Source organism: Mus caroli, unplaced genomic scaffold (genome assembly GCF_978045245.1).
Source record: "Mus caroli unplaced genomic scaffold, Mus_caroli_1 scaffold_15, whole genome shotgun sequence".
NCBI classification, from domain to species: Eukaryota; Metazoa; Chordata; class Mammalia; order Rodentia; family Muridae; genus Mus; species Mus caroli.
This window is the reverse complement of record NW_028227270.1, coordinates 22,474,460-22,500,857: the sequence shown is the minus strand read 5'-3', so window position 1 is coordinate 22,500,857 and position 26,398 is coordinate 22,474,460. Positions and strand designations below refer to the sequence as shown.

Here is a 26,398-nt window from a genome sequence, read left to right as displayed (position 1 = left end):
TGGTATGTCATATGGAAAATAATAGTCATAAAGTATTAAATAGAAGTCTGTCATGCTTATTTTTCTTTTAATTATTATCTGTGAAATGACTTCTTTTATGTTTTTACTGATGAACAATCTAGGTATATATAAAAAGTCATTTTAATTACTACAGTGCGGTGCTCTTACAGATAATGTCAGTATTATAAGCTAGTACTTAACTCTTTCTCTAAGCAAGACTCAGCGAGAGACAGCTCAATCCCAGACAATGGCCTTTAGAGCTATGTAGTCTGTTAAAGCACTGACGTTTGTTTTTACATATTAAGAATACTGCTGTGGATTAACAGGGAAATATTTCAGCTGGATTATCAATAGCACTAAGCTTTAGGGCACCAGACTTATCAGCAACAAAACATCTGTTCTGTAGGAGTCTTGAGCGTGCGTTTTTCTTTACAGTGCAGTATTAGGAATGTTTAACGCAGCAGTTTCACTGAGGAAGAACCATAAAGAAAAGGGAGGATGTGCCGCTCTCACAAGAGCTTCCACTGTGTTTCACTGAGTCAAGCTTTCCTCTACCACAGGCCACAGTAGAAAGGTCTGTCTTTACAGACATGAAGGAGAACACCGTTCATATGTTGTTTGATTAGAGACTTAAACTTCAACGTTTCCCATTACCTCACCTTGACGAGTTTTTGTTTTGTTTTGTTTTTGAACAAAATGCGTGTGTATGTAAACATGTATCTATTTACCATGTACAATATGCTTTGAACTTTGACAAGCTTTGAAATCTTTGACACTGTGAAATCTGGAGGGAATAAATATACAATTCTCTACTCTACAGAATTATTTCATAAATGACCCTAAACTACGTAAATCTGTAAGATGTTTAAGGCAGAGACTATGAGCCCCTCCTAAGCTGCTTGCTTAGTTACAGTTCCTAGCTCTCCAGCTCCTTGTTGCCTCCTGAGAGCCTTCCATGCTCTTAGAGCCCCAATTCCAGACTAGGAAATAAACCTCAACTTATTTTTAATATATTTTCCTATTTGTTCCTAATGGTAAAAATGAAGGCAAAGACTGAAACATAAATTAGATTTCAGATATTCAAATTATTCTTGTTCCTCTATTAATTCAGTCAAACAAAAGGCATGAAAAATATGTAAAAAAAAAAATCCAGAAACGTGTATTTTGAAATAGGCAAAAGCAAGGCTATTCTAAATGTTCAACTGACAGAACAACTCTGAAACAGGAAAAAACAATTTAAAATTGTTAATAAACTTAAAAATATTAGCATATCCAAAATACACACACACAAAAAAAAGCTTTTCTTTTGTAATTCCATGTGTTTATTTATGAGATGTGTAGGGATGTCTACCTGCCAAGGCTAACAGGGCACGTGCAGGAGTCTTTCTCCTACTATACAAGTCCTGGGGATCAGGCTTCCAGATACAAGTCATAACCAGCTTTGCCATCTGCACCTGGCCTAAGAACATCAATCCCTAGGCAATCTTTACAACAGTGTTCTAAGTTTCCCTTAAGTCTAAAGTGTATGGAGTAATCCTAAAATTCATATGCAAATAAAGGGACCCCCCAATAGCCAAAATCTTTTTTTGAAAAAACAACAACAACAACAAAAAAAAACACATAGGACTTGTATATTTCCTGGCTCATTATACAAATCTGTATTAAATAGTATAGTAGCTGCTGACATATAATAAGGCAATGGAATAAAATTGAAAATCCAAAAATAAATCCATACATTCATGGTGAAGTGATATTTGAAAAAAGTGTCACCAAAACCCAATGAAGAAAGACCCTTTAAAAAAGAAACTAGGGGCTGGTGAGATGGCTCAGTGGGTAAGAGCACCCGACTGCTCTTCCGAAGGTCCAGAGTTCAAATCCCAGCAACCACATGGTGGCTCACAACCATCCGTAACGAGATCTGGCGCCCTCTTCTGGAGTGTCTGAAGACAGCTACAGTGTACTTACATATAATAAATAAATAAATAAATCTTTAAAAAAAAAAAAAAAAAAAAACTAGGCCAGGCAGTGGTGGCGCATGCCTTTAATCCCAGCACTTGTGAGGCAGAGGCAGGCAGATTTCTGAGTTCAAGGCCAGCCTGGTGTACAAAGTGAGTTCCAGGAGAGCCAGGGCTACACAGAGAAACCCTGTCTCGAAAAACCAAAAACCAAAAAAGAAAGAAAGAAAGAAAAACTGGCGGGGGCTGGAGAGATGGTTCAGTGGTTAAGAGCACCAACTGCTCTTCCAAAGGTTGTGAGTTCAAATCCCAGCAACCACATGGTGGCTCACAACCATCTGTAATGAGATCTGATGCCCTCTTTTGGGATGTCTGAAGACATTGTACTTACATATAATTAATAAATAAATAAATAAATAAATCTAAAAAGAAAAGAAAAGAAAAGAAAGAAACTGGCCATGCACTTGCACACATAATCCTGACACACAGGATTATGTTCAGATAGATGACAGAAGGAAGCAGATGAACTAAAACTGTGAAGTCTTCTAAGAAAACAGAAGTACATTAGGTTAGCTAGCACAAGCCTCAGGATAACAAAAGCAGTGGTGACAGAAGAGTGGGGAGTTGGACTTCAAGATTGTATCCAATTACAAACTGGACTTCAAAAGAAGTTGTCAATAAAAAGGCAGTCTTCTGGAGGGAGACATTATCTCCACACCGTGTATCTGTGCATCCTCTAAAGTCACTGAGATGCCCATCAGATGGTCATGGAGCGCCTCTGGTTTCCTGCTCCCTCCATGCCTGCAGTCAGGCAAGGACTATGGGTTCTGGCAGTCATGTTACACAGAGAATTCTCTAAACAAATACAAAACCTCATCTGATGTCTGAACAGGAGTGGAGGAGCCTTGGTGTTCAACAGAATCTAGGATGGGTTCAGTACACCATTCAGGAGTCAAAACTGCACATTCTCTTTAGACACCTTTTCCAACACACACACAAACACACACACACATTTAAGTATAGCTGGGGTCATCCAATCTTTTTCACATTTAATGTGTATGTGTATATAAGGTAGTATTCAGTGAATACTTGAAAAACGCACAAATCTTTCATCTATACCTGTGCAGGAGCTATACTCTTATCAACGAGCGTTCAGTTAAATACACTGCGAGGAGGGTCTTTTAAGTTACTGAAAACACATTTTCTTGTAGTGTTTTTTTTTTTTTCTTAATACAAGTGCCTGTTTTATTTTACCCTTTACTTTTAGTAAATAAAGTTTGTATGTTGCAGGGAGGGAGGGAGGGAAGGGATACGTATCTAAGTATATGGGTATATGTATCTGAAGGTCTGGCATGGTGTGCCTGGGAAGCAGAAGCAGGCAATCTGAGCTAAAAACAACCTGGTCTACACAGTGTGTTCCAGGACAGCCAGGGCTATGTAAATAGACCCTATCTCAAAAAAAAAAAAAAAAAAAAAAAAAAAAAAAAAAAAAATTGCATCCAGGGCTAATAGAAATGACACACACCTACCTGTATTCCCAGCAGTCTGTAGGCAGAGACAGGAGGATCAGAAGGCCAGGAAACTGCCTTTAAATAAGTGTGTAGGCACAAGGTTTGAGAGGATTATCCAGACTATGAAAAGGATTCAATAACAAAAAGGCAATAAAAATAATCAAATTTTAAAACTGACAATGGGTCTACAGTTTTCCAAAGAAAAATACTTAAAATGGGCAAAAAAAAAAAAAAAAATGTTTGACACCATTAGCCACAGAAAAATGCAAATCAAAAGCACAAGCTGCTACTTCATGTCCACCTTCATAGTAACAAAAGACAGCAGGTGTTAGTGAGTGTGCATCTACTCTGAGGAACAGTCTAGCAGTTGACTGAACTAGTACTACATCTGCTTCTTGGCCCTTTGGCTAACCATGTGCAAATACAGAGTTAAACACGTGATCCAGTAAATTCCATTCTACAAAGAAAAACACATGCTCTGACAAACTTGTATAGTGTTCATTGCAATATTACTCATAATAAAAGAGAAGTTGCGATAGGTACCATATATTCATCACCAATGAATAGGTAAGTAAAAAAGGGAATGGAATATTATTTGATCATAAAAAGGAATGAAATACTAACATGTATTATCTCGTGGACTACCTTCGAAGATATTATGGTAAGTGAAATAGTCATCAGAGAGCCGTTTAAATGCTGGGTCCAGAAAGGACAGAACTGTAGAAGCAGATCGGTTGCCTAGGGACTGAGACAAGGGGTAAACTGGGAATGACTCCTAAACCGGTAAGGGATTCTTTCTGAGGTTATGAAATTGTTCTAAAATTGACTGTGGTGATGTTTGCACAAAAAAAAAAAAAAAAATGAGGAACTCTTCACAGTATACACTTTAAATGCATGCACTGTATACACAGAAAGAGAACCTCAATAAAACCGCTCTTTAAAAACACCACGGAGTACAGATGATTGCGAAAAGCGAGTTAACATTCAAAACAAATAACCATGAACTGATTGTATTCAAGCCCGTGCTTGAGACTGAATTAAGAATCTCAGCTAGCAGTAGCTGGCACGACTGAAAGCTGACTCCTTTCAACACCTTACCCAAATGAAAGTGGGGCCGTATTTGCAACTGTCGGGCCACGAAAACCCAAGTTCGGCCAAGATACCTGAGTAAACACGTAACTTTCCCGTTCATGGCAGAAGCGTACTTGCCACGATCGGCTAACAGCAACTGCACGAAATCACACGGCGAGGAGACTAGAGGGGTGTGGGGAGCCCGAGGAAGGTCCACGAAACCCAACTTCCACGGGCTTTGTGAGCAGGCCTGAAGGCAAAGTCCTGGGCGCAGCCCCCACCAGCCCAGCCGCGCGGCCGAGAGGAAGTGCCGAGCCCGCCCGGCCGTGCACGGACTCTGCGCGGGGTCCCGGGCCTGCGCCGCGGGAAGCCGACCGGCCGGGTGCCCGGCTCCCCGCGCCGGACGCCGCGCACGCACGCCCCGTCGGCGCTTTGTCCCCGCCCGGCGCCGCCGGCCCTCTGGAGTCCCCGCCGAGACTCCCGGGCCGCGCTGCCAGCCCGGGCGCCGCGCACAGTGGCCGACCCGGAGGACGCGGGTGGCCGGAGAGCCGTGGCCCGCGGGAGCTCGACCGGGCAACCCCGGGGCCGTGGACTCTCGCTCGGCCGCCCGAGGAGCCGCCGCCCGCCGCGCACGCAGGCCGCGGGGAGAAACCGAAGCCCGCGGCGTCCCCAACACCCTCCGCTCACCCAGAAATTCTCCACGAAATGCGCCATGACCATCGTGCCGCCGCCGCCGCCGCCGCCGCGCCGGGTTCCGCGTCCGCACCCGCCCGCCGCTGTGTAAACACGGACCGGCCCCTACGGCGCCCCCGCCTCTCGCCGCCGCCGCCTTCTTCCCAGAGACCGCCCGCGCCCTCCAGGGCGCATGCGCCACCTAGCGGCAGCCGCCGCCGCCGCCACCACCGCCGGGCGAGCGCCTGCTGTCGCTCCCCAGTGCGCGTGCGCTCAGCCTGTCCGGGTCCGAGCGTTCGCAAGGAATGGTACAGAGCTTAGTCTGCGCGAGCCTCCGGGGCTGGTGGGAGTCGAGCGACCCGCAGGCCCGGGGGCGGAGCTAATAGGGCCACGCCCACTCGCGTCCCGTGTCCGGGCCTTCGAGGATCTCCAACAGTCCCAGGTCCTGGCAGACTGGGACTAAGGAAACTTGGCAGCCGGCCACCCCAAGGAGACTGGGAAACCTTTGGTCAACAGGGAGCCTCTCCTTGACTGGGAAGTAAGGTCCAAAACAAAACTGTCCAAGGCCGGAAAGGGAGGGAACGCCCAGTGTCGCCTGCAAGACTCAGGCAGTGCAGTCGGTCACAAGGGAGCCAGCCGGCCTGGACCGCCTGCCGAGAGCAGGCGTGACCCGAAACGCGACTCTTCCAGGCCTGTTCACAAAGCCCATGGTGGTAATCTTACCAGTTTGTACACTCAGGAGGAAAGGACACAAGTTTTAACATGCCTGATGGGGAAAAGAAATCCCTCGCCATGCCTTTCTTTCCAAAAGTTTAAAAAACTTTAGAGGTCCCAAGTTCATTAAGCTAAGTCAAAAATCTGCAAGTTTGAAGTCAAGCTCCAGAGATGATTTAGTGTAGTTTTAACCACAGTATGAACACCGCACCTCCTAAGATCGTTTTCAAACATGGACAGTATAGCACTTTCTTCAAAGGAAATTATTTGCCTCCCCAAACGATGTAATGTAAACGCTTTCATGTATCTTTTATATAGTCGATAGCAAAAGATAACCAGATAAAGGTTGTGCCTTTATAAGAATATCTTTCAGAAATATTTACGTAAAGCTAAGACATCTAGCATCTGCTCAGGAGTATTTCGTGGAAGCAGGGCAGAAGACTAGGGTATAGGAGGAGCAAGATTGGCCATACAAGTTAATATTTGAGGTTGAATGATGGAAAGATGCTATTTCCATATACTATTTTAAAAGGTTTATGTGTATGAGTGATTTGCCTGCATGTTAGGTATGAATTCCATGTGTGTGCCTAGTGCCCAATAAGATCAGAAGAGGGTGTGGGATCCTCTGAAACTGAAGATACAGCAAGTTGTGAATCACCCTGTGGACTTTGGAATTGAATCAGGGTCCTCTCCAAGAGCAGTAATACTAGTAACCACTGAGCAATCTCTCCTTTGTTTGTTTGTTTTTGTTTTTCTTGTATATGTTAACTCTTCCATTTAAAATAAATATTTGCTTTTGTTTTGTAAACCATCAGCCCAGTTATACTATCCTTGGTGCTTAAGATAGAAGAAAATTCTAACAAAAGGAGTAAGAAAGCTCACCCTGCAAAAGCGGCTGGTACTGGATTCCTAATATCACCAGGCTTAGTGCAAGAGAGAATCCTGGAGTTTCCTTTTTTACTGAGACCCGCCAACATGGGCTGAGTTCACACCAAGACTGTGAAGAAGGCGGCCCAGGTCATCATCGAGAAGTACTACACACGCCTGGGTAATGGCTTCCACAGCAACAAGCACCTGTGGGAGGAGACCTCCATTATCCCCAGCTAGAAACTTCGGAACAAGATAGCCGGCTATGTGACCCATCTGATGAAGCCCATTCAGAGAGGTCCTATGAGAGGCAGCTCTATCAAGCTGCAAAGTGAGAGAGAGAGAGAGAGAGAGAGAGGAGAGAATTATGTTCCTGAGGTCTCAGCCCTAGATCATATCACTGAGGTGGATCCTGACACCAAGGAGATGCCGAAGCTTCTGGACTTGGCAGTCTCTCTAACCTTCAGGTCACTCAGCCTACGGTTTCGATGAATTTCAAACACCAATTGAAGCTGTTTTAATAAACCTCAAAACAAAACAAACAAAAAAAGAAAGGATCCTGAAATTCTAGGCGTTAAATGACCATATCTCAGTGTGTGTCTATGTCTTTGTCTGTCTGTTTTGTCTGTCTGTCTATCTCTCTCTCTCTCTTACACACACACACACACACACACACTTTCTCTAAAAAGAAAAGCTATGGGCTGGAGAGATGGCTCAGCGGTTAAGAGTTGTTCTTCTAGAGGTCATGAGTTCAATTCCCAGCAATTACATGGTGGCTCACAACCGTCTGTAATGAGATCTGATGCCCTCTTCTGGTGTGTCTGAAGATAGCTACAATATAGTCATATACATAAAATAAATAAATATATATTTTTAGAAGGGAAAGCTACACAGGTGACTCTGTTAATCATGATCTAATATTAAGCCCTGACCCCCTAACCATAAGTCTCCTCTCCCATGACCAATGCTATTCAGGTCCCAACAAAACCCGTTAATATCTTTTCCTCTATATCCTCATGGTAAAAGTTAAACTGTGAATGGCAGTAAAAATCTGTTAGAGGAGGTGTGGAATGGCTGCCCCCATCAGAAGCAGGCAGCTTTGGAGTTGAGGCAAATTTGAGACACTAAAGTGCTTGCCGAGGGAGGTTAACTTGTCAAATCCTTCCTCTCAGTTTGAATGCATTTGGTTCTTGAATAACAAAACATGTTTTCTCCCAGTAGTGTCAAACCCAGATTTGCCTTCTCTTAAGGTTCTAATTTGTGGTGACAACACTGGCCATTTGGCAGAATGTCCACAGTAGCTGTAGCTGCTACCCTGGCCCCAGTTCTGTTGTCGGTCACATAGATAGCAAGGCTGTCTGCCATAAAGATAAATACTCCTTTGTGTGTTTCAGACGCTCAGGAGGTTCATTGTCTTGTAATTACCTGGCTTTTAGGTGGCAGAGCTTTATAAACAGTGATTAAGGTGACGGGATTTCAGACAAGATGGTATAATATAAGAAGAATGTGGGTGGCATCAGGCACTGTCTGTCCTTAGGGGAGATGTTTCCTGGGATACAGAAGAGGAAAGGCCTTGAGCGGGGAGCCACTCAGAGTATGATTGCTCCACACACTAAGCCTGACATGTCTAACAACAAAATACAGCTTCCTGTCACCGAATGCCGGCCACCTGACAGGTACTCAGTTAGTGTTTGGTGGCTGGCTGGATCATTAAGCCTGTCATAAACATGTCAAGGTGGCTGAGTCCTTGGATACGCAGTCACTCCATTCTTTTACACATTCTTTAATCGATGCTAATCCCATAGTTCATAAAAATATGAAGTTCTGCCAGGCAGTGATGGCAAGCGCCTTGAATCTCACCACTTGAGAGGCAGAGGCAGGTGGATTTCTGAGTTCAAGGCCAGCCTGGTCTACAGAGTGAGTTCCAGGACAGCCAGGGCTACACAGAGAAACCCTGTCTCAAAAAAACAAAAAATAAATCTATAAAAATTGAAAAAAATATGAAGTTCTGTGTGGCTGAGCTTTTCACCTGAGTTTAAATGCTTTCACGGAAATCCTGTTGGGTTTGCGCACCTCGTTACAGAGTACCAGTAGTAAAACTAAGATGAAATGGAACAAAGGATTCAAGGTGGGCTTCATCTCTTTTGGGGATAGGGCTCAATGCTCGAGGCTCCCATTTTGAGATGTCCTCATCAGATTTGCCTCCCACTTTTTTCACTACACCTGCCATAAACATGCTGATTTCTGGGGAGAGGCTGTTGTTCCCCATTAAATTCTTACCCAAGCATAGACATTACAGCCCAAAGCATTCCTGTCTGTTAAATCATAACTTAATGAATGGTAGCAAATAATAGAAGGAAAATTTTACAGAAAATGAGCTTACTTGGGCTTATAAAATATGGCTTAGGTCCAAGTTCAAAGGCCTGATGCATTAGGCAATGGACCATGGCCACTTATGCATCCCTCAGTATGAATACGGCCTTCTGACCCAGCTTTATAGCTCAAAGCGCATTAGTCAACATTTAGTTGCCAGGCCTATTTCCTCATAACTGCTAGTTTCGTTTCAGAGGAGTGGCTGTAAAGGAAGGCACATTTATTTTCCTATTTGTTCTAGATGTAATTCTGTAAATGTATTTCACTAAGTCCTCAAATGAGCAGCAGCCCAGGGGAAGCTTGAGTAGACCTGTTCCCTGCTATTTCCCTCGAGGCGGCATCCTGTGGCAGGTGCTGTACTCCTGCTCAACAATAAATAGCAAGTGGGAAAAGAGCTAAGTCCCAGGAGGCAAGAAACAAGCAAGCCGGGCGTGGTGGCGCACGCCTTTAATCCCAGCACTCGGGAGGCAGAGGCAGGCGGATTTCTGAGTTCGAGGCCAGCCTGGTCTACAAAGTGAGCTCCAGGACAGCCAGGGCTATACAGAGAAACCCTGTCTCGTAAAAACCAAAAAAAAAAAAAAAAAAAAAAAAAAAAAAAAAGAAACAAGCAGATCTCAGAAATCTGCAATTCTCGGGGCTTTTTTTTCCCCCCTACTCAAGAACAAGCATTTTGAAAGCAAACACTTTATGCAAAACAAAAAAAAAGCAATGCTTTAGCAGACGGTAACCAGGCAGGCTGTACTGTGAGGGCTGAGGGGTGGAAACAAGTCGATCAAAGGGCAGAAGAGAGCTAACTGTAACCTCTGGCCAGCTGCCTTTACTCTGATGGCAGAAGCCCACTGCATGCTTCTCTCTCAGGTGCACTTGGGACCGGCAGCAATTGGATGTCGCTGCATCCCTCCCTCTGTAATGAGATGTATTTTCCCCCGAGGGTTCCTTCCCCTTGCTATCTTAGGCAGAAGCATAAACACCTGACAGGCTTTATGCTGCTGGTGGCCACACAGGGAACCAACCAGAGCTCTCAAAACTAAGAGAAACTATAGAGTCACAAAGGCACTGACAGCATAAAGACATTAATGTTAAGTAGAAAGGCAGAAGATGGTATGGTAAGTAAGCTAAAATTACAGACACACAAAAAATATTCACAAAAATATGTTGTACAGGGGGCTGGAGAGATGACTCAGTGGTTAAGAGTACTGACTACTCTTTCAGGGGTCCTGAGTTCAATTCCCACCAAGTACATGGTGGCTCACAACCATCTGTAATGGGATCTGATACCCTCTTCCGGTGTGTCAGACAGTTGCAATGTACTCATATAAATAAAGTAACTTAAACAAACAAACAAAACATTGTACAAAGGAAAGAATGAGATAGAAAAATGGAAAAATGTTTAGAGTAATAATTATTAAATACTTAATTTTAGTTCAATATGACCATGTCCAGAGTAGAGCAATTCTTGTTCTTTTTGTTTCAATGTAACTGGGCCTAATCTTCCTTACTATCCTTCACCCGTTCTCTCCTTTCCCTCATTTATATAGGCAGTAGCCATCTCATTAAGCATTTGTGCAATAAGACACAATCCAACAGGAAGGAGACGGTGGAAGAGTCTCACTAAGGAACACGGAGCAGTGAGTGCCTGGTGCGAGGTGGGAACAGTGCATGTGTGTTACATGAGTGATGCAACATTGTCTCAAAGGGCACTCTCACCGAGATTAGCCTTCCCACCTCTGCTTTTCCCTCAGGAAGGAACTGACAAGAAACTGGGCTCTCAGGGCTGGCTATCTCCCTAACTGGACTAATAGGAATTAAGCTAGAGCAATCAAGCAAGAGGCACCATTGGCTAAGCTATGCAAGGAGGAAGTAGGCTTGATCATCCTTAAAGAGCCTCTGGAGCCTGGGCAGGGAGCTGAGTCTGGCTGGCATGGTTTGGATCCAACTGCTTTCCTAGGAGGTGGGCCTAGGAGAAATAATTTAGACCATGGGAGCACTAATCTTCGAAGGGATCAATGCAGGTCTTATGGGACTGAAGTCTTTCATGCAAAAATGGAATGTTATAAAGTTATAAAGTAGCCGGGCATCTCCTGTGAATTCTTCCTCAAATCCTACTTACTGTGGTGTCATCTACCAAGAGACCTGCACTACAGCTGAGCAGCTGCCCCTGCTGTGTTCTCCAATTTCTAGAACTCTGAGCTTGAGAGGGTGTGAGGCCTGCCTCCTCTAAAGAAAGGAATCCATTGCCTGATAACTGTAAACCTGGTGAAAAGCCTGTGGCTAGGGAGATCACAGGCTCTAGGGGTACCTACCACTGTTGCTTGGCTAAATGAACAGGGCATCAACTGTCTTCTATTATGGCCTAGAGCTGCTCTCAGCCTTGATCAGCCTCACAGTGAGCAGTAGGTAGTGAAGAGACTCACAGCTGGCCTAAGTGCTGAGGCTAAGTGACTGCTGAGTGCTCAGTGCTCAGTCCTAAATAAGACTTCACTCCCTGCTCAGGAGGCTCAGGAAGCATGAAGGCAAGAGGTGTAAGAGCCAGAGAATGGGGAGAAGGGCCGTAGCATTACTGGACTTCTTTTTTTTTTTTTTTTAAGATTTATTTATTTATTTATTTATTTATTTATTTTGGTTTTTCGGGACAGACACTCCAGAAGAGGGAGTCAGATCTCATTACGGATGGTTGTGAGCCACCATGTGGTTGCTGGGATTTGAACTCTGGACCTTCGGAAGAGCAGTCGGGTGCTCTCACCCACTGAGCCATCTCACCAGCCCCTTTACTGGACTTCTTTTTTTTTTTTTTTTTTTTTGGTTTTTCGAGACAGGGTTTCTCTGTATAGCCCTGGCTGTCTTTACTGGACTTCTTAATCCACTGTCTTAGTCAGGGTTTCTGTTGCTGTGACGAGGCACCATGACCAAAGAGCAAGTTGGGGAGGAAAGGGTTTATTTGGCTTACCCTTCCATATTACTGTTTGGTATTGAAGGAAGTCAGGACAGGAGCTCAAACGGCAGGGACCAGGAGGCAGAAACTGATGATGCAGGGGCCATGGTGGAGGGTTGCTGCTTACTGGGTTGCTCTTCATGGCTTGCTCAGCCTGTTTTCTTGTAGAACTCAGGACTATCAGCCCAGAAATGGCACCACCCACAATGGGCTGGGCCCTCCCCATTGATCACTAATTGAGAAAATTCCTTACAACTGGATCACATGAAGACATGGCCTCAACGGACACACTTTCCCGGTCTGATGACTGTAGCTTGTGTCAAGTTGTTAGAAAAGAAAACCAGCCAGTACAACCACTGAGATTAAGCAGGATCCCACAGTCATGAACTCAACAGCTATGGTTACCTGCAGGAGACAGGGCCTGGCAATGCTCCATAATAGACAGGAGAAGGGCTCCTGAGTCTCCATCTAGTCCCGAGGAACTGCTGGCCATCAGTGGTTGCTAAGGGAAGATTTATTTTCCTTGTGGTGTAGCCATTAGCAGGTGGCCTTTGCTCCACAAATAGCCCCTAACTAATTAATGTTCATGCAAGCAACCCTAGTTACACAGTGGGACAGACACACTTGGGTGACACACACTACTCTTGGCTGCCAGCTTCTGGGAACTGTTTTAGCTTTATTCTTTTCTCTCTCTTCCACTCAGATTTTCTGTATACCCTCTTCCCTCAGCTTGCTTTTGCAAAGGCATGTAATGGAAACTCTACCTATACTCTGTGCTTTCTCCTCCCCCCCCCCACCTCCTTTCCTCCTCTTTGCTCCCCCTCCCTTCTCTATTTTTCAAGAGAGGGTTTCTCTGTGTATCCCTGGCTGTCCAGGAACTTGTTTTGTAGACCAGGTTGGTCTCGAACTTAGTAATTTGCTTGCCTCTGCCTCCAGAGTTCTGGGATTAAAGTCATGTGCTGCCACCACCCAGCCCTTTTTTTTTTTTTTTTTTTTTTTTTGATTCACTGAGTCTAACCAGGAGCACCTGCATAACTGTGGGTTTGGAACTACCCAGTGGAGCCTAAGGTCCTTGACAATTCGTCAGAGGAACAGCAGCTTTATGGGTTATTTCAGTCCTGCATATTAAAGGATTCCCCTGTTACATCCGTGTGAATTCTGTGTATCCCTAGAGTCCTCAGGATACACAACTGAACACGGTGGCTGTTCCTCCCCTAAATCCTATCAGTGGCCAGTGGTTCAGTGGGAAGGGTAGAACCTCTGAGCCCCTCTGTGATCCATGGTTGACTTCTAGACCTGGTCTTGGGCAGGCTCATTGCTGATAACCACAGCAGCAGTGGTTTTGAGTGTATTGCTGTGCCCAGAAGACAGCATTCAGGGCCCTTCTTATCACCAGGCTCTTTCACTATTTCTAGCCCTCCTTCCTTAATGAGCCCTAATACTTAAAAGTGGTGGTGGCACAGATGTCCTATTCTCCTTCAGTTAGTTCTAGCTGGCCTTTTGAGTTGGGAGGCAAATAATTTAGGAAGAAACGAAAGTGTTCTCCTTCCCTCCCTCCATCCTTCCCTCCCCACTTCCTCTCCTGGAGTTTCTTATTTCCATAGACCCATTTTCCGCAATATTATAATCCAAGTTTTACCCAAAATCCTTACATTGTGAGTCACAAAAGAAAACAGTCTTTGGCATACAACGTGAGCTTCAGTTTGAAAATTAAGTGCAGCCCGGCAATGGTGGCACATGTCTTTAATCCCACCACTTAGGAGGCAGAGGCAGGCGGATTTCTGAGTTCAAGGCCAGCCTGGTCTACAGAGTGAGTTTCAGGACAGCCAGAGCTACACAGAGAAACCCTGTCTCAAAAAAAACAAAATAAAGCAAAACAAAACAAAGGAAAAGAAAAGAAAGAAAATGAAGTGCATTTGTCTTTGAGTGATTTTTTGGAAGTGAGCACCACTAGAATGTGACCTATAAATGCGCACTCCTTTCTGGAGGTATCTTTTTAAGTGTTTGTCCTTCCTCGAGAGAGGCAGGTCACTTCATATACTTCCTGTACTGAGAAAATATGCTCCAGGAAATTCAATTAATTGCCTAAAGTCCCATAACAAGTAAATGGGCCTGGGATGTGTAACCACAGCCGTGTGAGGAGGGATGGAGCGGGGTCTGGGAGGGGTTCAGTCTGTGAAGACTTGCTGTCCAAACACAGGACCAGAGTCTGATCCCCAGAACCCATATAGAAAGAGCCAAGTGAATGCTATGAGTTTATAGTCCCTGCAGTGGAGCAGGGTCAAAGAAGGACCCCTGGGGTTGACCACTGCACCACCTCCCACTTTCTCCACACAAACACACAAAGAGGTGTAGACAGAGTGTTGCTGAGGGAAGTGAGACCCTGAGAACACCAAGATGGAAAGAGGGAGCATTAAGAGGAAGGCTGAGGGCTGGAGAGATGGCTCAGCGGTTAAGAGCACTGACTGCTCTTCCAGAGGTCCTGAGTCAACCACATGGTGACTCACAACCCTTTTGTTTGTTTGCTTGTTTGTTTTGTTTTTTCGAGACAGGGTTTCTCTGTGTAGCCCTGGCTGTCCTGGAACTCACTTTGTAGACCAGGCTGGCCTTGAACTCAGAAGTCCGCCTCCCTCTGCCTCCCAAGTGCTGGGATTAAAGGCGTGCGCCACTACGCCCCCCTACTCACAGGTCTGATGCCCTCTTCTGGTGTGTCTGAAGATACCAACAGTGTACTTAGATAAAATAATAAATAAATCTTTTTAAAAAAAAAAAAAGGGAAAGTCAAATTTGTCCCTGGGACTTTAATTTACAATTTTTATCACACACACACACACACACACACACACACACACATATATATATATATATACACATACATACATATAAAGATAGATATATAGATGGAGATAGAGATATATGATTGGGTTTGTTGTTGTTGTTGTTGTTGTTCAAAAGTCTTCACATTCTCTCCATAAATTGACCTTTTCCTTGGCTTCCTTCCCCTAAACCTAGGTATATGATTTGATATGTTAGGGATATAAATGCTGATAAGGATCCCATAAAAAATTTAAAGACATTTATTTACAACATCCTGTTTAAAAACTCTTTTGTCTCCTTACTGTCAGCTCTAAAGTGTAATTGTTCAAAAACTCAAAGTCTAATAAAAATATAGGGCTGACCCACCCCAAACAGGACATCTGGTTATTGTATTAAAAACTGGTCCCTGTGGATTGAGGGTGCAGCTCCACCATCAAGCATATGCTGGAAAGCAGTCCAAAGTACTGAAAAAGGAAAAGGAAAAAGAGCCTTTTTTACAGGTAGGAGAAGACAGAAAATCCTTTCAGCCTACTGATGTTCCAACTGCCCTCCATGAAAACCATTAAGAACAACCACCACATTCTCTCTGTAAGCCTCTGTAGGGAGGGCCACTCAAAGTCGATCCGAGATTCAAATGAAGGAAGTAAGGCTTGGGTATCTCATAGTGTCCAGAGCTCCCATGCAGCTCCCATGCAGCACACACACACACAAACACACACACACACAGAAATGGCGTTTGGTCCTAGCTTTAAAATCCTATAGGATGACATGTGCCTTTCCTTATTGTGTTTCAAGAACATAAAAGTGTCATCAACTGTTTTTTTTTGTTTGTTTGTTTGTTTGTTTGTTTTGTTTTGTTTTGTTTTTTGCATTTTCCCATTTAGGCACATAAAATATAGGTTGTTTTTTTCCTTCTACCTCCTACATGCAGCTAAAACGAGTTCTTTCCTATATTCAAAATTGTCTTCAAATATGTCTTCTGAGAAAAGAATGTCACTCACACATATTCTTGCTATAATGTCCCTTACATTTCTCTTCTCTGCCTGTTCACTGACGGATGCAGCCCTTCGATGAGGTAGTCTAAAGCTGGGACAGAAGCCATAGCCTCTGTTTACATTTTTTATCTGCTCTCCCCTTGCAGGTTTATACTTTTAACCTAGTGTTGCTGTGTGTGTGTCAGGGACGGGTGTTCTGTTTCTTTGCTCCTGAAAAAAACGCACCATCTCACCAGGCAGTAGTGGTGCAAAGCTTTTAACCCCAGCACTCCAGTAGCAGAGGCAGACAGTGCTCGGTGAGCTCGAGGCCAGCCTGGTTTACAAAGCAAGTTCCAAGAGCGCCAGGGCTGCAAGGAGACACCCTGTCTTGAAAAACAAACCCACAAACAGAAAGGCACACCTCCTGCTTCCCACCTTGTGCGTGGGCTCCTATATTTGGGATAGGCTAAGTATAACTTACAGATCTGGCTGTGCATTCGTCCCACAAACATTTCTTACATCACTGCTGTGTTTTGGCCTTTCCTACATGTGCGAAAAGAACAGGTGAATCTTGCTCTCAGAGTTCTTACAGACAGAAGGGATAGACAAGAAAATACATAATATATGTGATGAATAAGTACAACATCAAACCTTAGGCCAGGACATCAGTCTAGTGTCATACTGAAGTACAGTACACAAGAGGAAGCAATTCAAAAAAAAAAAAAAAAAAGGAAGCAATTCATACAGGGTAGATAGAGCTGATGACATTACGTTGCACTTTTCTTTCTTTCTTTTACATAATTTTTGGGGCTGGAGAGATGGCTCAGAGGTTAAGAGCACTGTCAGAGGTTCTGAGTTCAATTCCCAGCCAGTTGAGGGTGACTCACAACTATCTGTAATGAGATCTGGCACCCCTACCCCTTTTTAAAAATAGATTTATTTATTATTATATCTAAGTACACTGTAGCTGTCTTCAGATGCACCAGAAGAGGGCGACAGAACTCATTAGGAATGGTTGTGAGCCACCATGTGGTTGCTGGGATTTGAACACAGGACCTTCGGAAGAGCAGTTGATGCTCTTTTGTTTGTTTGTTTGTTTTTTCGAGACAGGGTTTCTCTGTAAAGCCCTGGCTGTCCTGGAACTCCCTTTGTAGATCAGGCTGGCCTCGAACTCAGAAGTCCGCCTGCCTCTGCCTCCCGAGTGCTGGGATTAAAGGCGTGCCCCACCACGCCCGGCCAGTTGGTGCTCTTAACCACTGAGTCATCTCTCCAGCCCATGGTGCCTTTTTCTGGCCTGCAGGCATACATGCAGGCAGAATGCTGTATACATAATAAATAAATCTTTTAAAAAATAACTTTTAGGGCTGGTGAGATGGCTCAGTGGGTAAGAGCACCCGACTGCTCTTCTGAAGGTCCGGAGTTCAAATCCCAGCAACCACATGGTGGCTCATAACCATCTGTAACGAGATCTGGCTCCCTCTTCTGGAGTGTCTGAAGACAGCTACAGTGTACTTACATATAATAAATAAATAAATAAATAAATCTTTAAAAAAATAAATAAATAACTTTTAATTTTATTTTATGTGCATTGGTATGAGGCCGTCAGATCCCGTAGAACTGGAGTTAGAGACAGTTGTGAGCTGCCGTGTGTGTGTTGGGAATTGAACCCAGGACCTTTGGAAGAATAACCAGTGAGTGCTCTTAAGCACTGAGCCATCTCTCCAGTCTGCACTTCCTCAAATCACTGAACACCTTAGTTTTCAGTGCTGAGGATCTAACTCAGAGCCTCCCTCGTGTTACCAAGTGTGCTATAGCCACCAGGCCCCGGGAGAGATTTTAATTGTTCTCACCACACATGTGTGAGGGAATGCATATATAGTCTAAGTTCCACAATGTACATACATGGTAAGTTCCACGATGTACATACATGGTAAGATGTATTTTTCAAATAAAAAGTAATGCATGCCAGGAATGCTATGCATACTTTTTCCTTTTTCTTTTTTTTTTTCTTTTTTTTTTTTTTTTTTTTTTTTTTGGTTTTTCGAGACAGGGTTTCTCTGTGTAGCCCTGGCTGTCCTGGCACTCACTTTGTAGACCAGGCTGGCCTCGAACTCAGAAATCCGCCTGCCTCTGCCTCCCGAGTGCTGGGATTAAAGGCGTGCGCCACCACGCCCGGCTTCTTTTTTTTTTTTTTTAAAGATTTATTTATTATTATATCTAAGTACACTGTAGCTGTCTTCAGATGCACCAGAAGAGGGCATCAGATCTCATTACAGATGGTTGTGAGCCACCACGTGGTTGCTGGGATTTGAACTCCAGACCTTCGGAAGAGCAGTCGGTGCTCTTAACCACTGAGCCATCTCTCCAGCCCCCTCCTTTTTCTTTTTATTTATTTATTTAATCATTTATTTATTTTACAAGACAGGGGTTCTCTCTGTGTATTTCTGGCTGTCCTAGAACTCACTCTGTTCACCAGGCTGGCCTTGAACTCACAGCAATCCACCTGCCTCTGCCAGGGATTAAAGCCAAGCACCCAGCCCTACACACTCAACTCCCCGACCCCGCTATGCACTCTCTTCTAATCCCAGTACTCAAGAGGCTGAGGCAGAAGGATCACAAAATTTGAGATTAGCCTGAGCTCCCTAGAAAGACCTGACTTCAAAAGGGCTTTGTAACGGGGTCACTGGTAAGCACAGGCCTAGTGTATGTAAAGGCCTGGGTTTAGTCCCCACTATTGAAATAAGTTTGTGTTTGTTTTTAAATAAGAAATGAGGGACCATGTAGACAATGCCTCTAAACTCTAAAGTGACACTGCCTGGACAGTGGCTCCTGAACTCCCCGTCCTTGAGGATACTGCCTTATCCATGTGCATGGCCCAAGCCACACAGCTGTAAAGTAGGGATAATACTACCAACTTCAAAGAGACACTATTATGAATCACAACCCGCAAACCTCTGAGAATAGCGCCTGCACTGTAATACACACCAGCCGAAAGCAGTGAAGACGACTATTAAAAACAGGGAACAATGGGCCTATTTGGGAGAGCGTATTCAGTGTAGCCCTAGAGGAAGAGTGGAAGGAAAGAATCTTGTGGTGTCTGCGGAAGAACCTGCCAGGCAGAAAAGTGAGTGCAAGATGGGTTATAGAAGTGCAAGATAGCAAGGTGTTAACCATCTCCAGCATACCACTAGATTCAAGTAGAAAAACGTGGCAAAGAAAAAAATTCAACAGGCTGGAGAGATGGCTCAGCGATTAAGAGCACTGATTACTCTTCCAGAGGTCGTGAGTTCAATTCCCAACAACCACATGGTGGCTCACAACCATCTGTAATGAGATCCGATGCCCTCTTCTGGTGTGTCTGAACAAAAAAACCACAACATACTACCACATGCTTTAAGAAGTCCGTGTGAGCTGGGCGTGGTGGCACAAGCCTTTAATCCCAGCACTCGGGAGGCAGAGGCAGGCGGATTTTTTTTTTTTTTTTTTTTTTTTTTTTTTTTTTTTTTTTGGTTTTTCGAGACAGGGTTTCTCTGTGTAGCCCTGGCTGTCCTGGAACTCACTTTGTAGACCAGGCTGGCCTCGAACTCAGAAATCCGCCTGCCTCTGCCTCCCGAGTGCTGGGATTAAAGGGGTGCGCCACCACGCCCGGCTGGCAGGCGGATTTCTGACTTCGAGGCCACCCTGGTCTACAGAGTGAGTTCCAGGACAGCCAGGGCTATACAGAGAAACCCTGTCTTGAAAAAACAAAAAACAAAACAAACAAACAAAAAAACCAAGAAGTCTGTGTGAATATAAATGTTTTATATGTATATGCAGACATGTACACTCACAATATGTGTACAATTTAATACTTTTTTTTTTTTGGTTTTTCGAGACAGGGTTTCTCTGTGTAGCCCTGGCTGTCCTGGCACTCACTTTGTAGACCAGGCTGGCCTCGAACTCAGAAATCCGCCTGCCTCTGTCTCCCAAGTGCTGGGATTAAAGGTGTGCGCCACCACGCCCGGCTAATACCTATTTTCTTGAATGCAAATATACTATCTCTGGAAAAAAGGATATGTGAGCAAGTGGTGATAATGACCGTCTGCAGAGGGGGGGACTAAGGTGACATTGTTGAAAAGGACACTGAGGGGCTGGAGGTGGCTCTGTGGTTAAGAGTGGGTTCTACTTTTCCAGAGCACTGGCGTGCAGCTTCCAGAACACCCAGCAGGTGGCTCATAGCGACCTGTACCTCTAGCTCCAGGGCATCTGATGCATTCTTCTGGACTCCACATATTATACATAAGTCTTTGTCAGGTGTGGTGGGGCAGGCTTTTAGTCCCTGTCAGTACTCAAGAGGCAGAGACAGGTAAATGGTTCTCTGTGAGTTCAAAACCAGCTTGGCCTACATAGTGAGTTATGTAACAGTCATGGCCTGAGACCATGAGACCCTGTCTTTAAAAAAGGAAAAGGTAGAAGCAAGCCAGTAAAGAACATCCCTCCATGGCTTCTGCATCAGCTCCTGCTCCCTGACCTGCTTGAGTTCCAGTCCTGACTTCCTTTGGTGATGAACAGCAGTATGGAAGTGTAAGCTGAATAAACCCTTTCCTCCCCAACTTGCTTCTTGGTCATGATGTTTGTGCAGGTATAGAAACCCTGACTAAGACAAATTGGTACCAGCATAGTGGGGTATTCCTGTGACAGCCTGACCATGATTTCGGGAGGACTGTGGAAGGACTTTGGAACTTTGGGCCAGAAAATCCATTCGGTGATAAGAACTCTGCCGAATGTTGTGTAGGAGCTTGGAAGATAATGTTGAGAACAGTGCAGAAGATTGAGGTCTGGCTTGTGAAATTTCAGAGGGAAAATTAAAGACTCTTTTCAGGGCCATTGCCATTTTGATTGGGAAGATTCTGTGGTTCTGGTTAGCTGGGGCTGAAAAATCAGCTGTGATTAACAAGATACCAGAACTACTAAAGTGAAACTCTTGCATTACTGGGACTATTGATGCTGGTTAGCTGGAGCTAAGAAGTTAGCAGTGATTAAGAAGAGACCAGCATCATTGAGGTGACATCTTCTGGGAAGTGTTTTCTGAAAGCACAAAGAGGCTGTGTTCCAGAGATAGGCAAGGTTGTACTTCTGCTGCAGCGGGACTTGGTAATGTGTAAGGGTCACCAATGTGGTACTGGTTTTGAAGGCATGAAGGGGTCATGTGGAGCAGCTGAGGCTCGGCGCTGTGAGAGGCCATGGAAGGCCATTGGTGAAGGAGCAGCCTCAGTTGCAATTAATGGCCCAGGACTGAAGGGGTCATGCAGTGTTTTGGAGATGCCAGTACCATGAGATGACCACCAAGAGCAGCAGCAGTGAAGTACAGGCATCTGGAGCCTAGAAGATGAGGTGTATGCTACAAAGGGCATGGCTGGAGAAGTGACCCAAGCTCTTGGAGGAGCCCAGAAGATCATGAGTTGGATCCCAGACATTGGATGGTTGGAGAACTGTGCCCTGGTGTTTTTCCCTCTTGAAGGAAGTTTTTTTAGTGAAGCCCACAGTTAAGAGACTTTTAATTGTAAAGACTTTGGATCTTAAGAGAGATTGAAATTTTAAGAATTTGTAAAGACTGTGGGACTTTTAAAGTTATTTAGATCTTGGGGATGAATAAGAAACTAAGGGTTGAGGCTTACCAGTGATGTGTTTGTGTGTCAAGTTGACAAGGGGTCAATTGTACTGACTAGTTTTGTGTCAACTTGACACAGCTGGAGTTATCACAGAGAAAGGAGCTTCAGTTGAGGAAATGCCGCCATGAGATCCAACTGTAAGGCATTTTCTCAATTAGTGATCAAGGGGGAAAGGCCCCTTGAGGGTGGGACCATCTCTGGGCTGGTAGTCTTGGGTTCTATAAGAGAGCAGGCTGAGCAAGCCAGGGGAAGCAAGCCAGTAAAGAACATCCCTCCATGGCCTCTGCATCAGCTCCTGCTCCCTGACCTGCTTGAGTTCCAGTCCTGACTTCTTTGGTGATGAACAGCAGTGTGGAAGTGTAAGCCGAATAAACCCTTTCCTCCCCCAAGGGAAAAAAGAAAAGGAAAAGGTAAAAGCTAGGTGATGGTGGTGCACACCTTTAGTTCCAGCACTCACTCTGTAGGCAGAGGCAGAGGCAGGCGGATCTCTGAGTTCGAGGCCAGCCTGGTCTACAGAGTGAGTTCCAGTACAACCAACGTTACACAGAGAATCCCTGTCTCAAAAAAAATTAAAAACAAACAAACAAACAAACAAGAAACAACAACAAAAACAGAGTAGGCGAGGAAGAAAGGAAAGAAAAAAGGGAGAAAGAAAAACAAAGATTGGCTTTAGAAATTTAGAAATTACCTTCTAACTTTTGCTTTGTGTCAATATTCTACATATTTAGAAACATAAATTTTAACATTAAGAGAAATTTTACCCAGATGTTAAAAATAATGGTGGTAGGGGCTGGTGAGATGGCTCAGTGGGTAAGAGCACCCGACTGCTCTTCCAAAGGTCCGGAGTTCAAATCCCAGCAACCACATGGTGGCTCACAACCATCTGTAATGAGATCCAATGCCCTCTTCTGGTGTGTCTGAAGACAGCCACAGTGTACTCATATAAATAAAATAAATCTTTAAAAAAAAACTTCCTGAGCCCGGCGTGGTGGCGCACGCCTTTAATCCCAGCACTTGGGAGGCAGAGGCAGGCGGATTTCTGAGTTCGAGGCCAGCCTGGTCTACAAAGTGAGTTCCAGGACAGCCAGGACTATACAAAGAAACCCTGACTCGAAAAAACAAAAAACAAACAAACAAACAAACAAAAAACAACTTCCTGGATTGTTTTCACTTATCTTTTGTTTGTTTTGTTTTGTTTTGTTTTGTTTTTTTCGAGACAGGGTTTCTCTTTGTAGCCCTGGCTGTCCTGGAACTCACTCTGTAGACCAGGCTGACCTCGAACTCAGAAATCCGCCTGCCTCTGCCTCCTAAGTGCTGGGATTAAAGGTGTGAGCCACCACTGCCTTGCTTTTTAAAATTTTTTTTTCCTTTTTTTGTTTTTTTTTTTTGTTTTGTTTTTTTTGGTTTTTCGAGACAGGGTTTCTCTGTGTAGCCCTGGCTGTCCTGGAACTCACTTTGTAGACCAGGCTGGCCTCGAACTCAGAAATCCACCTGCCTCTGCCTCCCGAGTGCTGAGATTAAAGGCGTGTGCCACCACGTCCGGCTCCTTTTTTTTTGTTTTAAAGATTTATTTTTTTATGTATATGAGTACACTGTTGCTATCTTTAGACACACCAGAAAGGGCATTGGATCCTAATATAGATGGTTGTGAGTCACCATGTGTTTGCTGGAATTTGAACTCAGGACCTCTGAAAGAGCAGTCAGTGCTCTTAACCTCTGAGCCATCTCTCCAGCCCCTCTACTTATCTTTTAAACCTTCCTAAAAGATTATCCATTTTTAAAAGAAAGTTTGAAAAATTTATGTGTTTTGCCTGTATGTGTGTGTCTCTCTGTGTGAGAGAGACTTATGTGCCTAGCCCCATTGGGATCAGAAAAGGGCATCAGATCCCCTGGTACTTGTGTCACAAATAATTATGAGTCACCATGTGGTTGCCAGAAACCAAACATAGATCCTTTGCAAAAACAAGTGCCCTTAACCACTGAGCCACCTCTTCAGTCTCTGATTTGTTTTCTTAAAAGTCAAACATATTGTATGCCCCAGCATAGGGGAATGCCAGGGCCAGGAAACTGGAGTGGGTGGGTTGGTGAGCAGGGGGAGGGAGGCTTCGGAGGGAGACCAGGTAAGGGGATAACATTTGAAATGTAAATAAAGTATCTAATAAAAACAAGTCAAATATATTTATTAAAAGCTATGTTGTGGGCGTTAGTTCCGGTCGCAGAGGAGACAGCGCCGCAGTTGCCGCCAGCTCGGGGATTTCTGGCTCTTTTCTCTTCGCCTAAATTCGGGTGTCTTTTATGAATAATCAAAAGCAGCAAAAACCAACGCTATCAGGCCAGCGTTTTAAAACCAGAAAAAGAGATGAAAAAGAGAGGTTTGACCCCACTCAGTTTCAAGACTGTATTATTCAAGGCTTAACTGAAACTGGTACTGATTTGGAAGCAGTAGCTAAGTTTCTCGATGCTTCTGGAGCAAAACTTGACTACCGCCGCTATGCAGAAACACTCTTTGACATCCTGGTGGCTGGCGGAATGCTGGCCCCAGGTGGTACACTGGCAGATGACATGATGCGCACAGATGTCTGTGTGTTTGCAGCACAAGAAGACCTAGAGACCATGCAAGCATTCGCTCAGGTTTTTAACAAGCTAATCAGGCGCTACAAATACCTGGAGAAAGGTTTTGAAGATGAAGTTAAAAAGTTACTGCTCTTCCTAAAGGGGTTTTCAGAGTCGGAGAGGAACAAGCTCGCCATGTTGACTGGGGTCCTTCTGGCTAATGGAACCCTTAATGCATCCATTCTTAACAGCCTTTATAATGAGAATTTGGTTAAAGAAGGGGTTTCAGCAGCTTTTGCTGTAAAGCTCTTTAAATCATGGATAAATGAAAAAGACATCAATGCAGTTGCTGCAAGTCTTCGGAAAGTCAGCATGGACAACAGACTGATGGAGCTGTTCCCTGCCAATAAACAAAGTGTTGAGCATTTCACTAAGTATTTCACTGAGGCGGGCTTGAAAGAGCTTTCGGAGTATGTCCGCAACCAGCAGACCATTGGGGCTCGGAAGGAGCTCCAGAAAGAGCTGCAGGAGCAGATGTCCCGGGGTGACCCATTCAAGGACATAATTTTATATGTCAAGGAGGAGATGAAAAAGAACAACATTCCGGAACCAGTGGTCATTGGGATAGTCTGGTCCAGTGTGATGAGCACCGTGGAGTGGAACAAAAAGGAGGAGCTTGTAGCAGAACAAGCCATCAAGCACTTGAAGCAATACAGCCCTCTCCTTGCTGCCTTCACTACCCAAGGTCAGTCTGAGCTGACTCTGCTACTGAAGATTCAGGAGTATTGCTATGACAACATTCACTTCATGAAAGCCTTCCAGAAAATAGTGGTGCTTTTTTATAAAGCTGAGGTCCTGAGTGAAGAGCCCATTCTGAAGTGGTATAAAGACGCACATGTTGCAAAGGGCAAAAGTGTCTTCCTTGAGCAAATGAAGAAGTTTGTAGAATGGCTCAAAAATGCTGAGGAGGAATCTGAGTCTGAAGCTGAAGAAGGTGACTGAATTTTGAACCAACATCCTCAGTAAAGCAAACAGGAGTTGTAGATAAAATGTCATGTCTCATGTGTCCTGGTTCTTACATCTTCCTACCTCCCTATATCAAGCATGATATAAGGGCTTTCATGGCAATTTTTATTTTAACTGTTTTTATGGTTACTGGAAATGTTGGCTTTGGTTTCTGAAACCACGTGTGAGGAGCGAGCTGCAGGAGCCGTAGAGTTGAATCTGATGTTGCATTGGTTTTCAGTTATCTTCTACCTCCTGTATTTTCTACTGTAATAATGTGATGTAAGGCCTTCCGCAATGAGCAGTTCACTTTAGTCCCTGGGTTTTCTATATAAACAGTTTTCAAGATATGATTTGGTTAAAAATAATTTGTTACAAAAAGATTCTGTTTGCAAATTAAACTGTAAAAGTATTCAAAGTCTCAAAGGGCAATGATTTGTGTGATAACTCAGTGTGTCCAGAGCCCTGTTCATCAGTGAAAGCCCTGTGGATGACTGAATCCATAACCCAAATCCTGACCTTGGTTAGATGTGAGCATTTTCTTCTTAGAGTTTCAACCCCAGATGTTGTTTGATTTCTGGGTATCATCCTTAGTAAAGCCATGGAGAGCAAACTTGAGTTTGAGAACTACATGTGGCAGAGGTAGGAAGAAGGAAGCTGAGGCTTTTTTGAGAAACTTCTAGGTTCCGTTGTATCTTTCCAGGTAGAACATGTTGATAACTCCTCACACAAACGTTCTACCCCAGGATACAGCTAGACTGTTAAGAGTTCCCACAAGGACTGAGTCAAGGAAATGTCACTAAACCATACGATTGTTGAGTGTTTTGGGTGAGCGTGTTCTAACAGGATCTCTGTACGACTCCATTTTCCTTTGTGAAGGTGAAGGACAGTCATTCGTGGTCTGCCGTTCAGTTGTCTGGGCCTGGCCTCGTTCTGCTACAGTCAGCGCCTGGTAACTCACCCTAGTTGCCGTTTTCTTAAATTGCCATGAGCCAAACACTTCAGTTGATTAATCCATTTATTTTAATGGCTGCCTTCGTTGCTTTTCTTTTTGCTATCCATTTATAGTTAGTAGTGGAAGATGTAGCCACCTTTTTTGGGAAAGGCTAAAAGTGAACATTTTGAAAGTTTTTTTTTAATTGGTAAAAGGAAATAGTAAGAGAATAATGCCACCAGAGACTTGAGTGGAAATTGCCCATTTTGAAGGTGCCATTCTTAGAAGCCAAGAATTTGGTATTTAAAGTTTATCTTGAGAGAATAACATGTAATATAATTTGAAATAAAGGTATAGTAACCTTAAGAG

At 44.2% G+C, this 26,398-nt stretch overlaps 2 protein-coding genes and 1 pseudogene across 5 annotated transcripts in view; 2 read left to right on the top strand and 1 right to left on the bottom strand.

Annotated features, from left to right (window-relative positions):
- Positions 1–5,545, bottom strand: part of Fcho2 (FCH and mu domain containing endocytic adaptor 2) — a 93,881-nt gene extending 88,336 nt beyond the window's left edge. The window contains exon 1 of one of the 2 annotated variants that reach the window (XM_021179877.3): positions 5,225–5,545. In XM_021179877.3, the coding sequence (XP_021035536.1) occupies positions 5,225–5,257 (33 nt within the window). In that variant the 5' untranslated portion in view covers positions 5,258–5,545. Of the gene's footprint in view, positions 1–4,629; positions 4,863–5,224 lie in introns of those variants that run through there. The other variant, XM_029468219.2, reaches the window with a different exon arrangement.
- A 51-nt stretch (positions 5,546–5,596) lies between these two features.
- LOC110307643 (small ribosomal subunit protein eS17 pseudogene) lies at positions 5,597–8,294 on the top strand (annotated as a pseudogene). The gene is made up of 2 exons (XR_015045374.1): positions 5,597–5,747; positions 6,739–8,294. The product of XR_015045374.1 is annotated as a small ribosomal subunit protein eS17 pseudogene (transcript).
- A 15,505-nt stretch (positions 8,295–23,799) lies between these two features.
- LOC147000867 (eIF5-mimic protein 2) lies at positions 23,800–25,140 on the top strand. Of its 2 annotated transcripts, XM_085830888.1 has the most exons (2): positions 23,801–24,079; positions 24,169–25,140. In XM_085830888.1, the coding sequence occupies exons 1-2, from the start codon at positions 23,996–23,998 to the stop codon at positions 25,090–25,092; spliced, it is 1,008 nt and encodes a 335-aa protein (XP_085687014.1). In that variant the 5' UTR covers positions 23,801–23,995; the 3' UTR covers positions 25,093–25,140. The 2 variants fall into 2 exon arrangements, with proteins under 2 accessions (XP_085687013.1, XP_085687014.1); XM_085830887.1 differs by having other exon boundaries at positions 23,800–25,140.
- The last annotated feature ends 1,258 nt before the right edge of the window (positions 25,141–26,398 follow it).

What these genes read in the sequence shown, in the direction of transcription:
- LOC147000867 (XM_085830887.1), top strand. Translation starts at nt 23,833, where the DNA reads ATGAATAATCAAAAGCAGCAAAAACCAACGCTATCAGGCCAGCGTTTT.